Source organism: Hyperolius riggenbachi, chromosome 2, assembly GCF_040937935.1.
Source record: "Hyperolius riggenbachi isolate aHypRig1 chromosome 2, aHypRig1.pri, whole genome shotgun sequence".
NCBI lineage: Eukaryota > Metazoa > Chordata > Amphibia > Anura > Hyperoliidae > Hyperolius > Hyperolius riggenbachi.
The window spans coordinates 161,982,032-161,998,333 of record NC_090647.1 but is presented as its reverse complement, the minus strand read 5'-3'; the positions used below and the strand labels follow the sequence as shown (position 1 = coordinate 161,998,333).

Here is a 16,302-nt window from a genome sequence, read left to right as displayed (position 1 = left end):
GCAGTGCTTGCAACGAGATAAAAACAAGATACACCAAGAGCCCCAGTAGTGTAATATGTACTGGTAAATGGTTACTAGATATAGTAAATATTAATACTCACAAACCAGGGTTTCCATTAGGCAACCACTGTAAAGGCAGGTGGGGAGATTCTCCTGACCCCACTCGGGAATAAGAAGTCGCTCTCTGTAGATGAGAAAAAGGGGGTTCAATATGCAACGCGTTTCGCAGGTTTGATCCCGCTTCATCAGGCAATAACAACGGAGCAATAGCATATGTGGTCAGTAGAAGAGCCACACAGAGGTGCCTGGCCAAATGTTCAAATGCTGTTTAGATAGCCAGATGTGCCTCCTTACATCATTCAGATAGCTTGTGTGCCCCCTATAGATAGCCATATGTTTGCCAGGCGAACGGTTCTGCTATTGCTAAATACTGGCAGCATGTAACAGAATCTCAATAAAATGAAGTCTATAAGGCTACAAATCCTATAGCCAGCAACTTGTAGCTACTAGAAACTAATAGGCAGCATTTGTTGCTGTCACAGAACATGAGTGAATTTCAGTTTTTACCAGCAACAAGATAGTTTCTAGGCAAAGAAAGTCTACAATAAAGTAAACTAAGAATGTTTCAGCAATTTGTCATGGACAGCAATGAATCTGTGCTACATTGGTCATGTGTGAAATAAAGGGAAGCATACAATATTAGATGTGGTAAACCATGTGTAATGTGACCTATATAATATCAATCATTTAAATGCCTTAATATGATCATCAATTCAACTTTGCATAGATGCAAACCTTTAAATAGCATTCACACTATGGGGCTTTGCGATAAAAAATGAGGTTTACAGACAGCAAACTGTCAGGACCATGGAGGGGGTCCACCACAATATAAGGTAAAGCTTTCTCATGGGAAAGGGAGTATTAGCTACTGATTGAAATGAAGTTCAATCTATGGTTAAAGTTCCTTTTTAATGATGGTTAAGTTTAATAAAGAAGTATTAATGAATGTTTAACCCCAAAAAAGATGTCTGTGGCATTGTCCCACTTAATGGTGTTTGTCATTTATAATTCCTTCTTTGTTTACAGTAATTGGTAATGTTATGCTAGGTATATGGGGTGTGCAGTAAGTAAATTATATAAATGAACTTAATCTTGATGATAGTACATATCCATAAAAGCATCCTGGACTCTGAGAAACTATTATCTATCTGGAGTAAACTAGCTCATACTTGGAACAAATAAATGCAAGATGTTATTTTGTAGCCAATCATTTTTATTCAAAGTTGTACAATTTCCAATAATGGCAACATTTCAAACTCATTTTTTAATGTTAAAAGAATAGGTGATTGCTATACCTTGTTTTAAATTATTACACAAATGAAAACCAAGCACCACAAGTAATTATTTCTTTATATAAAAAACTTGTAAGAGAATATGAGGCATGTTTGTGGACAGTTATGGAGTGTAACAGACTGTATTTACAGCTGACAGACATTCATCAATGGATAAATAACCAAACCAAAGCTTAGAGGACTCAGAAGGGGATACAGCAACTTTGTATAAATGAAATGTTAAAATGAAAACCTTTGGATAAACGAAATAACACAGTGTTACAAAATTGTGCTTATTGTGTGAAAATGAACCAGTTAATATTTAACCAGTTGTATTGTGGGTTCGTCTTAAGCCATGTACACAAATTAGATAAAAGTTGTTTAAAATGTTTAACAAATGACAGATTTCCTCGTTTGGATGACAATTGTGGTAAAAATGTAGCTAAACAACAACGATGAGAGACTGATATCAGGTATTCTGCCCGATCCAATCGGAGGACCAATTCAGAGGAATACTGGGCAGATATTGTGTAGTCAGCCTGTGTGTACAAGCCGTCCAAACCACATAGCTCTAGCATATGTGTACATATGTCGTGTGAAATGTCACTTCCGCTTGCGGGCGCAACATTCAAAAGACATAATTGTTTGGAAAATCTGTGTGTATGGATGGACTTGTCATTTCTTGTGTCTATGTTGTTTGAGCAACTTTTATCTAGAGTGTGTAGGGACCTTTCGCTTTTGTGAAGCAGTGGGATCAGGTAGGTAGTGAAGTATTTTGATGCCAGGTCTTTTCCTAATAAGGTGCAAGAGACAGTCAAACTTAAAACAGAAACTACCTTAAAATGTCAGTGCAGGACCCCCATTCCCTCAAGCAGCAGACCCCGAGATTACACAGCCATCTAAGCCCTGATCATTTTGGCACCAGTTGTTTTTGATGTTGTTCTTCTATCTCAGCTCCACAGATTTTGGGGTTGCCATTTTTAAAAGCTTAGGGTTATATCCTGGGGTGATTGCTGGGCATGGAGGGGAATTTATTTTTCCCATTGGTGGTATATTATAATGATTTTACATAAAACTGCATTTTGGCACTGTGTAATTGAGTAATAGAGGAATGCAATTTATGGAATAAGCTACTGTGGTAGAATGTCTAGTAATCACTGCCCCCATTTTGCATAGTATAGAGAGATATCCCCCACAGATTTGTTCCATAGTCCCTGAGATAATATACAGTAGATGGGACATTAGTGTCCCCAGACGTTTAGCACCAGGCACGACAGCTTCCTAGCCATTTATATTCTTACTAGCTGACCTTAGCCCATTTAAGAATGGGCTAAGTCTGTCTCCGCACGCCTGCCGCGTGCCCGCCCGTCCGCTGCTCACACAGCGCCTCCTGCCTGTGTGAGGCTGGATCCGTGCTGCGCACACGCGCAGTAGCAAAAAGCACGGACCCAGCTACACAGAGACAACTGTCCCTACTGTAAGCAGGGACAGTTGCCTATTATTATATAGGATAAAAAGCTGCAGCCACAGGTATCACAATGCCCTTACCATCCTGGAGTGACCACGTAGATATGAAAAGATTTTGCCAAGAAATCTAGCTCAGATGAGCACAGAGTAAACACTATATTAGGAAAACTTTCTATGGCTGCTTTTTCTGAGCCACAGCTCTGCATGGCTGATTTCTAGCACAAGAGAATACAGGAGAACATTTGATATAAAGCAAAACTGGATTGAGTTTTTCGCCTGCATGCGATTCCGACTCTGATTTTTAATCGGTTTTTACATCCGATTCTGATTCCGATTTTTAATCATTACTGCATGCTGCATTTTTTCCTCCGTTTTTCTGTTGATTTCATTCAGGGAAAATCGGAATTGCAAATCGTAAATGGAATCGCAAAACGGATTTGTAGTGTGCAGAGAGCCTTAGTAGGAAGTAAAAGTTTGCAACTTGTACAAGGAACATATCAGAATATAGTGGGTAAAAGGTCAGAAAAGCAGTGGCTGTATGATGCATACCACCGCCAGTAACACTTTTTAAAAAATAAATCTAGAGTCTGGTTTATTAGAGATATTTGCAAAAAAACACTACAGCGTTTGTGAAAGTGTACTGAAATCAATGGAGAATAGTAAATTCACATTTCCAGTAGCACCAAATGGATTTACACTGCATATAGTGGTCCATGAACACCCTCATTACTGTGCACTCTAGTAGGGATTATCAGAGGTAATCAAAGCCTCTGATCTGCCACAGTGGATATTACACCTATTCTGGATCGACGTAGTTGGAATCTACGTCCTGCTGGTGGCTGTGCAGGTCTGACATAGAGGGACATAAATTCCAACTATTCACCGCGGCACACTCACACAGTCCTCGCCATTCATGCTGCTCTTCTGTCGCTGCTCCGCTCGCTCTGCTGTCACAGTGCCAGCAGAGCTTCTGTATCTTGGTGAGGAGCCAATTTAATTGGCTCCTGACCCCGTGATTACTGTGAGCCAATCACAGTAATCACAATGCACAATAGGAAAGGGACGGCTCTGGTTCTTAAGGGGCCAGAAGCGTTCAGTCCTGAAAGGGTTAAGGTGGTGATAGGCTTTATAATACATAAGGAAGAATGCCCCAGTATTATTGCTCTCTGTACAACATATTGACATACATGGAAGCTCATTTTTGCAGTTACTAAAATTTCTTAAAGGTGTCAACACAAATAATCGCTGTTGACCAGAATTGTGATGGACCCAATTCTTATGCACATTAGAAACATTTTGTGGTACGAATGGTTGAAATCACCACTAACAGCTGGAGTTGAGTAATAACACTGGGTATGTTACTGAATGGACAACACTATCTCCATTAAGATTAATAGGTCCCTGGTTACAATATTGAACACTGTATGGGTAATCTACTTCATCTTATTGAAGATGACTATAGTCTTTTTGATTTCCATCATGATATATGTGTGAGTTTGATACTGTTCCCATTCATAATGTCAACTTAAGGTATGTGGAACTATCTTGTTATACAACCAGACATTATAATTTGATTTACTATTAATGGTGCCACTTGCTATACCATGTATACATGTTGTATTGGATCCTAAATCTTAAATTGTACACTTGTAATTATATATGTGGCATATGTATTAACCGTACATTTGTTCAATAAAAGTGTTTAAAAAAAGAAAAGTCTTGTGGATATTAGTGGATGTCACATTCAACATACACTGCATACATTATCTGTGTCTTCCCAACATACTACCGGAAATGTTCTGCTGGCTTTAAAGGTAATCTGAAGTGAAAATAAAGTCAGGTCAATGCACTGATACATGAAGATGTGAGGCCCCTGATTCCAGCAACACTGTCTCTCTATTATGTTGCTTGATGTTTCTCTGTATTACGCTACAGGTGGATTTCTCCATAAGGAAACATTAGGCCTGAAAGAAAATCAGAACATGCGTAGTTAAAAAGGATCTCAATTTAGTGTGAAAATTCAAACATAGAAGAGGGTATGTGAAAAAGTAAAGACAGATTTGAAAATTATGAGGTAAACCAGAGATAGAATACATTGCAACACAACATGATCACAATGGCTTATGGGCATTTTGAACAGGCACAGCACAGCAATCCACCATTTTACTACTTGAAGCCAAGGTCAAACAAACATGGCCACTGCTGCAAGACTGCAGCAAGGTCCTAGATTTAGGTATAAGGAAGCAGGGCAGACCTGGATTTGGGAGCAAATGAAAAGCTTTTCCTTCCAAGGTATGAAAGCACTGACAGAATGGTACAAGGAATGCAATGATCTACATGGTAACTGTGTATAAGGCACGGTTCACATCTGCATTTGTCAACAACCGGCTGTGAAAAAATACTACAGGTCCTAATTTTCCAGACCGTTTTTCTCAACGGAACGGAAACGGAAGGTTTTGCAGCTACATAGTAACAAATTAAAAACTGATCGTTTACAGCACCCTGGCTGTAAAAATGGACAGTTTTTCCTGATCCTGATGGCCGGATCAGTACGACCGCCTCCGCAAAAAAACACTAATGTGAACCAGGCCTAAGTAATAGAACCATTACAATCATTGAGTTAACAGGTACCATCCTTTTTGATTCCCCTGCATATCTTTTACTTGCAATAAAACAATAAAATGCTGGGCTTTTGTCTTGCCTGCCTGTGGCCTGAACAGAATTGAATAAGGGATTCTGATACAACAACTGGATGTAGCAGAGCAAGTGTGCGGGAGGACAGAAACGTTCTTCTCCCTCAGACAGACATCTCCTAGACCAGAACTGCAGTCATTCCTCTGAGTATATTGTCCTGAATGGCCATATACTGTAGCACATTCCTGTTTATTATGCATAAATGAAGTAGCCGGTTATGGAAAAGCATGCACATACGTTACCCTCCATAGATATTTTGTAGCTTGCATTGTTCTGGTCTCATTACTTTGGTTCACACTTTTTTGTCTAACAAATCATGGCTGTTGCTGAGAATTGTAATTGGAATCCTAATTTATATTTTTTTTATAAGTTTTTACTTGCTATAAAGATATTAATCCTTGCCATCCCATTTAAAGTTACAGCTGGTAAGAGGCATTTCTTATGCCATAAAGCAATTTGAGATAAACTAATAAACCTCACTAAGACTATGTACTCACCCATGTGTTTGAGTCCCCGTGATATTCATGCTGGCTAATGCTTAGTCCTTGGAGTCTATCCAGAAAAGCGTTGTTTACTCTTTAAAATAGAAGAACAGGCAGTTAAATAGAGTATTGTTTTGTAATGGTAATAAAAACAAGCATTAAACTTGTTGTAACAGTTATGCATGCTGAGACAGCTATGTCTATGGAAGTAATGGGGAAACTTACTCAAATGTCTTCAAAGAGGCACTGTAGTAGTGACAAGTAGTATAATGTAATACATTTTTCAGGATACCAAATTTTATGTTAATTATCCTGGTTTCAGCATTAGAAACACTTTAGATATCTATATATTGCTGTATTTGCCGCCCTCCCAGTAATATTACGCCTAGGCTGTTTAGCTATGGGGGAATCTCCCCCTCCCCAAGCACTCTTGGAGTCTGGACATTATTTGCACTGGCTTCAGAACACTGAGTCTACAAACATTCCGCAGAGCTGCACCTGACAAGACTAAAGGGGCCCATACACCCAACGATTTTCCCGCCGATATACGGCCGATTCGATCACAGTGATCGAATCGGCTGTGAAATCGCCGCGCACACCGCTGACAGAACGATCGATTTCCGTCCGAAATCGATTGTTCCCGCCGATTCCCGACGATCCGTCCGTGTGGAAGATTTTTCTCGATCACCGGCGGGTCGGGAGTGCGGCGATAGCGGCGTTCGAATGCCCGACGACCAACGCAATACAGCGAGTATACATTACCTATTCCGGCCGGCGTGAGTCCCCGCTGTCACTGCTGTCTTCTCCGCTCTGGTCTCCGGCATGCTTCACTTCCTCCTCGGCGTGCTCTACTGTTTAAACTTCCTGCCGGGCAGGAAAAATGAAGCATGCCGGAGACCAGACCAGACCAGAGCGGAGAAGACAGCAGTGACAGCAGGGACTCGCGCCGGCGGAGCAGGTAATGTATGCCGGAGGGGGGGGGGGGGGAGGAGCAGCGGCAGCACCACCACCACCACAGATTGTGAACGGTTTCAGGCTGAAATCAGTTCACAATCTGTTTGCAGTAAAGGTGGCCATATGATCCCTCTCAGATTCGATCAGAGAAGGATCTATCTGTTGGTCAAATCTGATGGCAAATCGACCAGTGTATGGCCAGCTTAAAGATGTTGCCACATGTGATAAATTTCAGAATGTAAATCAGGATGATGAAAAGATTTTACAAAGGGCAAACATTAACTACATCATTTATGAATTTATGTTGTGAAAAATAAGCAATTGTATTCATTATGCTATTTACACAACGTATACTTGATGTCAGTAATATCGCCAGGTCCTCCTCTTTGGCTTTCCCTTAAAGAGACACTGAAGCAAAACCAAAATTATGATATAATGGATTGGTTGTGCAGTACAGATAATTACTATAATATTAGAAATAAAGAAAATATTCTCATATTTTTATTTTCAGTTAGATAGTGTTTTATAACATCATTCTCTAATATTTGCAGCTTACACACTACTCAGCATTCTAAATGATTCTAAATGATTTTTACAAAGCAGCTGCAACTTTGAAAGTCACAGAGCTCAATGGCTTATTTGCATTAGTGATGGGAATTCCGGCTCTTCTTGGAGAATCGGCTCTTCTGAATCGGCTCCCATTAAAGAGCCGGCTCTTACGGCTCTGAATCGGCTCTTCATTAAATATCACTAGACACCACTCAGAATCGGAGTAAAAGCCCTGCCCCCGTCTCCATGACAACGCCAAACTGCCTCTCTGACTGGGGCAATCCCTCCTGCTACTGCTCTGCTCCGCCCCATACACTCCTACAAGCTGCAAGAGGAGGACTACATCTCCCAGCATGCCTCAGCGCCCTTTATTACACAGTAAATCAGAGCTGTGTGGGGTGGCTGAGGCATCGGCTCTTTCAAAACTGAGAACCGGCTCTTGTCGTTCGCAGCAAAGAGCCGGCTCTTAGAGCCGGCTCGTCCGCGAACGACCCATCACTAATTTGCATAGATAACAACTGGAGTTTCTTAACTCTTCCTGTACTGATAACAATATTAGAATGATGTCTCTGCTCCTAATGTTTTATTTCTTAGCTGTACTACACATACAAATCCTTATATCATAAAAAATGTTTCGCTTCAGTGTCTCTTTAGCAAATCACAAGGCCCTTGTATTCTCCCCAAACATCCATCCTATAAATAAATTAAGATTTTACAATGGGCATTGGGCAAATATTGTACATATTAGCAATTTTTTTGATTACATTTTATTCTTCAAAGTTCCTTTTTAAAATTTTACTATATTACTAGTTTACCAAAATGAAACTGCGCACACATTGTTACCTATACAGTAAAAAGCTCTGAAAAAAAAACATCAGTGCAAAAAATATCATTTTTTCAGGCTTTATAGTTTATAGGTGCAAGCATTGAACTGAACAGCTTTGCCTTTGTTTTTAACAACTTCTGACATTATCCTAATTTCCAAATTAAGATGTTATTCTTTAGAGTATAAGTTCAAAGGAAATAACAATACATCAAAATAGGAGAAATTATGCAGTGTTTGCAGAATTTAAAGAAAACAAATCCCTGGTTCATTTTTAAACATAATGGGAATAATGTTTCGACTAAAGAACATTCAGAAATCAGTATTTGGTGGAAGAACTCTGATTTACAATTACAGCTTTCATGTGTTTTGGCATGCTCTCCACCAGTTTTACATATTGCTGTTGAGTAACTTCATACTTTGAGTAACTTAATACCATTTCTTTTTTCAAAAATACAAACAGCTCTGCTTTGCTTGATGGCTTGTGACCATCCATATTTCTCTTGATGCCCTTCCAAAGGTTTTCAAAAGAGTTCAAATCTGGATATAGACTTTTGATTTGGCGATACTTCATTCAACCTTTGATTCACCTAGCTGTGTGGGATGGAGTTGGGAAACAGTCTTAGCAGACTTCACTGATGGCCCCTCCATATATTACAGTTGGTCCAAGACACTGTGAGCCATATGCAATTAACTTTTTTACCTGCGTTATCTCCTAGGAGATAATTTTAATCTTCTCTTTAAACAAACTTTTCAGCATTTTACAATCTAAAAAGTACCTAAATGTTGGCGAAAAGGTATTATTAACCACTTAAGCCCAACTGGACGAACATTCTCGTCCAGTTAGGCTGCGCGCACTCTTCGGGCCACACGCGCTGCTGGACGCGCTCCCGCCGCCGGCCGTTAGCCCAGCGATCAATGAAAGGGATTATAGATCGATTTCATTGATTGAAGCCCCCCGCAGAAAAGCCGACAGTGTCTCATCAGACGCTGTGGTTTTTCTGAGTTCAAAAAGTTCCCCGTCTTCATTCTTGTTCCTGGGAGCGAGATCGATAGCTCCCAGGACTTTTTGACTGTGGCCATCTTGTGGCCAAATAGTAAAACTACACCCACATCCACTTTTTATTAATAAATACATTTTTTAACATTTAAAATTAGCTGTTTACCTCCTACATCAAAAAATACCCAAATAAAATTTTTAATAAAAAAATAAAAATCAAAAATTACAATGATAAAAAAATTATAAATAGTTACCTAAGGGTCTGAACTTTTTAAATATGCATGTCAAAGGAGTATATTAATATAATTTTTTAAATTATGGACTTGTAAATAGTGATGGACGCAAATTGAAAAAATGCACCTTTATTTCCAAATAAAATATCGGCGCCATACATTGTGATAGGGACAGAATTTAAATGGTGTAATAAGCGGGACAAATGAGCAAATAAAATACATGGGTTTGAATTATGGTAGCATGTATTAATTTCAAACTATAATGGCCAAAAGCTGAGAAATAATGATTTTTTTTCTATTTCTTTCTTAATATTCTTGTTAAAATGGATTTAGAATAAATTGATTCTCAGCAAAATGTATCACCCAAAGAAAGCCTAATTGGTGGTGGAAAAAACAAGATATAGACCAATTCATTGTGATGAGTAGTGATAAAGTTATTGGAAAATGAATGGGAGATGAAAGTTGCTCTGATGCAAAAAATAAACAACCCTTCGGGCTTAACCTCCTTGGCGGTAATCCCGAGCTGAGCTCGGGGTATGCCGCCGGAGGTCGCCGCTCAGGCCCTGCTGGGCCGATTTGCATTCTGCAAAAAGCAGCACACGCAGCCGGCACTTTGCCAGCCGCGTGTGCTGCCCGATCGCCGCCGCTCCACGGCGATCCGCCGCGTGCAGCGGCGAAAGAGGGTCCCCCCAGCCGCCCGAGCCCAGCGCAGCCGGAACAAACAGTTCCGGCCGGCGCTAGGGGCTGGATCGGGCGGCTCTGACGTCAGGACGTCGACTGACGTCCATGACGTCACTCCGCTCGTCGCCATGGCGACGAGTAAAGCGAAACAAGATAGGCCGCTCATTGCGGCCTATCTTGTTACTTTCGATTGCCGGAGGCGATCGAAAGTACGCTTCCGGAGCGCCCTCTAGTGGGCTTTCATGCAGCCAACTTTCAGTTGGCTGCATGAAATATTTTTTTTTTTATTTAAAAAAAACCCCATTTCAGCCTCCCTGGCAAAATAAATAAACCGCCAGGGAGGTTAAGTGGTTAAATTTATTTCGAGCATTTTCTTGCCTGCTGATCGCTTAACCACTTCACCTCCCCCGGGAGATATAGATATAGACCAATTCATTGTGATGAGTAGTGATAAAGTTATTGGAAAATGAATAGGAGATGAAAGTTGCTCAGATGCAAAAAATAAACAACCCTTCGGGCTTAAGTGGTTAAATTTATTTCGAGCATTTTCTTGCCCGCTGATCGCTTAACCACTTCACCTCCCCCGGGACGAGTAACTACGTCCCTGCAAAATGCCACAACTCTGCGCAGGGGCGTAGCTACTATGTAGCTATGTAAAAAAAAATTACAAATTAAAAAAAATACATAAATAGTTACCTTAGGGACTGACCTTTTTTAATATGTATGCAGAAACTGTATACTACAATTACTTTATAAATTATGGGCTTGTAATAGGGATGGACGCAAAACTTAAAAAATGCACCTTTATTTCCAAATAAAATATTGGCGCCATACATTGTACTAGGTTTCTTCTCCAATCAAGTCAGCACCATCAATGGTAAAAATAGCTCTTTATTATTAAAATAGCAAGATCATCATCCCCTCAGCAGGGGATGATGATCTTGCTATTTTAATAATAAAGAGCTATTTTCACCATTGATGGTGCTAACTTGATTGGATAAGAAGTCGGTTGAAGTGTCTACCTGTGCAGAGGCACTGCAAGTCAAAGCACATCAAATTTCCACTCCGTGGGTGCTCGCTTGGCACTGAAATACATTGTACTAGGGAAACATTTTAAACGTTGCAATAACCGATACAAATGGGCAAATAAAATGTGTGGGTTTTAATTATGGTAGCATGTTTTATTTTGAAATTATAATGGCCGAACACTGAGAAATAATGATTTTTTTCAATGTTTTCCTTATTAATCCCATTAAAACTGAGTTAGAATAAAATAATTCTTAGCAAAAAGTACCCCCAAAGAAAGCCTAATCAGTGGCAAAAAAAAAAACAAGATATAGATTGTTTCATTGTGATAAGTAGTAATAAAGTTATAGGTGAATAAATGGAAGGAGCGCTGACAGGTGAAAATTGCTCTGGTTTTTTGAGAGGAAAAACCCTTTGAGGTGAAAAGGTTAAAGGCATTTTATGACAAGTTGGGAAAACATCACCAAGGAGAAAACTCAGGTGAAAAAAGGAATTGCATATGGGCCCGTGGGTTGCAGGCTTCTCCGGGTGTTGAGCAAAGCTGAAAATTGGACTCATCAGAAAAGATGGTCTTACTCCAATTCTCTACAGTCAGATTCCTGTGGTCTTCAGCAAACCTCAGTATGATTCTTCTTAGTTTCTCACAGGTGAAGATTTTTTGTCTGGTTTTGCCTGACTTCAGCCCTACTTGTTGGAGCTTGGTTCAAAATGTTGTTGCCATGCACTGCATGCCAGTCTCAGTTTGCCACTGTGTTTGCAATTGCAGGTTACTTGATGTCAGCCTTTGGATCTTGAGTGACATTCAAAAATGTTCACCCCCTGCCAGGTTGTCGCTAGTGCCTGTTGCTTGACTTTGTTCTTGTGAACTGCCATCTATCTTATGCTAACTGAATCCTTGCACCAGTAAAGCCAGGATTGCTCCTTTCTTTTCCTCACGCAAAAAAAAAAAAAAAGAAAAACTTTACCTGCTTTAGCAAGGTCAGTAGGTATTTTTAAATTTCCAATTACCTTTTATGTATTTCTATTAGTGTTTTGCTATCCAACTGGTAACATTGCAAGAGGAGAATGTTGATTACAGTAGTGTTTTATTATACGTTTCCTCATTAAATAAGATTAGTTCGGGTGATCACCTAATCACTACCTTATAAAACAGAATGAGGTGTGCTTGTGTAGGGATTTATCAGACACTGGCCTGGAATGGTTGTCATATTCATAGAGATGCTGATTTAAAAATAAATTGCAGTGGTCTCTTATTTTTCCAGCACTGTATTTATTTTTTACTCTTTATAAACTAAACACAGTCTTACCGTATATACTCGCAAGCAAGCCGACCCGCATATAAGCCGACCCCCCCCCCCAACTTTTACCTGAAAAACCAGAAAAAAATGATTGACCCTCATATAAGTTGGGGATAGGAAATGCTGGCCGCATGATCCCCCCAGTGTGTCCCAGTATAGCTAGTATAGTGCCCAGTATAGGTAGGTAGTGCCTCAGTATAGCTAGTAAAGTGCCCAGTATAGCTAGTATAGTGCTCAGTATAGCTAGTATGGTGCTCAATATAGCTAGTATCGTGCCCAGTATAACTAGTATAGTGTCCCAGTATAGCTAGTATAGTGCCCCAGTATAGCTAGTATAGTGCTCAGTATAGGTAGGTAGTGCTCAATATAGCTAGTAAAGTGCCATAGTATAGCTAGTAAAGTGCCCAGTATAGCTAGTAAAGTGCCCAGTATAGCTAGTATAGTGCTCAGTATAGCTAGTATCGTGCCCAGTAAAGTGCCCAGTATAGCTAGTATAGTGCCCCAGTTTAGCTAGTATAGTGCTCAGTATAGGTAGGTAGTGCTCAGTATAGCTAGTAAAGTGCCCCAGTATAGCTAGTATAGTGCCCAGTATAGCTAGTATAGTGCTCAGTATAGCTAGTATAGTGCCCAGTATAGCTAGTATAGTGCCCCAGTATAGCTAGTAAAGTGCTCAGTATAAGTAGATAGTGGCCAGTATAGCTAGTATAGTGCTTAGTATAGGTAGATAGTGCCCAGTATATCGCCCCAGTATGGGTAGGTAGTGCCCCCCCACCGCCACGGCCCCCGCTACTATTAGCTTACCCGGCGGCTTCCTCTATTCCCCTCTCCGTCTGCTCGCCCGTGTAAATAATTCACAGCAGCTCGCCCCACGGCGGCTGCTGTGTGATGACAGAGGAAGCCGTAGAGAGAGCGGCTTCCTGTAGCGGCGATGTGTATCACCGTTACTATGGGAACCGCTCTCCTTACGGCTTCCTCCGTCAGCACGCAGCAGCCGCCGTGGGGCGAGCTGCTGTAAATTATTTACACGGGCGAGCAGACGGAGAGGGGAATAGAGGAAGCCGCCGGGTAAGCTAATAGCAGCAGCGGCGGCCGGGGGGGGGGGGGTTGGTGATGGGGCGCGGGGGGGGGACCAACATGACTCGCAAGCAAGCTGACCTCCCAACTTTTGGCCCACTTTGGGGGTCAAAAATTCGTCTTGCTTGCGAGTATATACTGTATTTTATATATTTAGTGTGAAAGTTTGCTGTATTGGTAAATTTGTGACTCAAATAGATTTTTAATGTAGATATTATTTTAATAAATATTGACTCAATGATCAAATTGTTCTTGTCACGCACTACACGCCAGTCCCAGTTTGCCACTGTGTTTGCGTTACCTGAAGTCAGCCTCTGGATCTTGAATGTCATTTAAAAATGTTCACCCTCTTCCAGGTTGTTCCAGTTCAAACTCTTAACCCTAACCTACAAAGCTCTCCACAATCTCTCTCCCTTGTACATCTCCTCACTAGTTTCTAGATACCAACCCAATGGCAATCTCAGAACTGTGCATGACCTTCTTTTGTCTGCCTCTAAAATTATCTCCTCGCATTCACATATACAAGATATTGCACTTGCATGCTTCATCCCTCCTCTGAAAACGCTCTCTCAAAACTCACTTTTTCCAACAAGCTCTACCTTAGGCAATTCCCCCTTTGACCTAAGGCCAAGTTGCACTCCTACTAGATATCCTAAAAACACACTGCCTCCAGGTATGATTATTGTATACTACCCACCTCTTGTTTCCGCCCTATTCCTTTAGATTATAAGCTCACAAGGGCAGGGCACTCTCACCCTTTTGTGCCTTGGAATTTCTTATACATTTTATTCATCATGTTACTTTTAATATCAAAGATTTTGAGATATTGAGAAACATCCGCAATATAGAAAAAAACATACTGTATCAGAAATAATCCCCGCAGGGGTATTCAACAGAAATAACCAATCATAAGAGACAGTAGTAACACGAGAAAATAATTCACAGAGAGGTCAGGCGAATGAGTTTTCTCACTTTTCGTCCACTTAGTTTCTTTTTACCAGACACTTAATGAAGAATAACAAAACACAAAAAGAACCATAATGTCACACAGAGCTGTGTTCACCAGTGAGCAGTGACAGGCAAACACTTGCCTAAAGGTACTAAAAGAACTGTGCAAGGGAAAGAGGATATCCAACATTCACCACTGGGCTAGGAAAATAGGGTGGGCCAAAGGCTGACATTATTCAATGAATTGATCAATGGGGGCCAGGTTCTCTGTTAGTTGAGCAGAGTATCGTCTACAACTAGCAAGAATATTTTCAGAAATCATCACTTTGGTAACTCTATTAAACACCACAGAGGGAGTAAGGGAGGGCTGTATTATGGTACTCTTGTCAATGCAATTACCAATTCTGTATTTGGTATTGATTCTGTATTTTGTACCAATTCTGTATTCTGTATATTGGTGTATTATTATGGACCCCATGTTTGTTTCTTACTTTGTACATTGCCACTGAATATTTTTGAGCCTTATAAATCAATAATAATAATAATAATAATGAAGAAAACATCTGGTAGTGAGACTACTTGTCTGTAAAAAGGGATAATGATACATAATAACATTATTCTGTATTTTTCTGTACAAGTCGTACCTTCGCTGTTCTTGCTGTTGAGAGAGTACTCTTTCCCTGTCGTCTTCTTCTTTCTTCTTTTCCAATAACTCACTCTAGAAGGAGAAAGATATGATTCTATGGATGTGCACACAAGTGTGACGCAATCAGGCTGTTCTCATCTGCCCTTAATGTGCACAGTGGATACCAACACGTCCCTTTCATGGAGTAAGAAATGCGCCATTAGGTTTATATAATAAATTACAGAAAATAAGATGCACCAAAGTTATTCTGCTTGAAGACAGTCACGTACTTTAGCGTAATGGACTGGAGATAACATGTAACATACTGGAGATGAAGGTAAAGGCTGGATCCTGCTTTCTACTGGTATAGAGAAAAATATTAAAAAACTAAAAACGGAGCTAAAGAGCCAGAGGACAGCATTGCACAGTGAATGCCCTGTGCTCAGAGTACAATATAAGAAAAGACTGTATAGAAGTACACAGACAAGCTTCCTAATATCAGAAACAGGCACAGAAGGCAAGGAATAGTGATGATCCTAAACTGCAAATTACGATTATGTGAAATTTCCCATATACTTTAGTAATTACGGCCATATGTGATTACGATTTGGAAATTCAATTGAGTTTGTGTAATACATTTGTAATTTTGCATAATTTTTGCATAATTTCGTACAGGTATTGGCAATTAATAGCAAAGCCCCCATACATGCTATAGTCACCAAAATTGCTATGTAAGTTAAAGCGGTTTAACACCCAGCATTACAACTTTGCTTTAAAAGATTGCTTACAGCTTACAAACTATTATGCCAGATTTTTTTTTAAGCAGAAATTCACTGAATGGGTTAAACATGACATTTTAGTGTTGGATTTAACTAGGAATCCGCATCCATTCTTATCTGTAGTTACAAAATGTATCTTTATTTGATATACAAATAGACCTTTGAAAAGCCTGCCGGGGAAGCCCTCTTTGTTCTCTCAGAGCAGTGTTTGTTTGTTACATTGTAGATAGATACATTTGTAACTAAACAAGCAAGCACGAGGAGCATTTCTAGCTAAATGCAGCACTAAAATGTCATGTTTAATCCATTCAGTGAATTTCTGCTAAAAAAAAAAAATC

General features: G+C 40.1%; 1 protein-coding gene across 1 annotated transcript in view; it reads right to left on the bottom strand.

The window, feature by feature from the left end:
- Nucleotides 1-1,293: 1,293 nt before the first annotated feature.
- Nucleotides 1,294-16,302, bottom strand: part of EPSTI1 (epithelial stromal interaction 1) — a 118,385-nt gene continuing 103,376 nt past the window's right edge. Inside the window, exons 16-18 of the mRNA XM_068265977.1 lie at nucleotides 15,205-15,278; nucleotides 5,990-6,068; nucleotides 1,294-4,762 (exon numbers count right to left, since the gene is read on the bottom strand). Coding sequence (XP_068122078.1) covers nucleotides 4,757-4,762; nucleotides 5,990-6,068; nucleotides 15,205-15,278 — 159 coding nt within the window. The 3' untranslated portion in view covers nucleotides 1,294-4,756. The remainder of the gene's footprint in view (nucleotides 4,763-5,989; nucleotides 6,069-15,204; nucleotides 15,279-16,302) is intronic.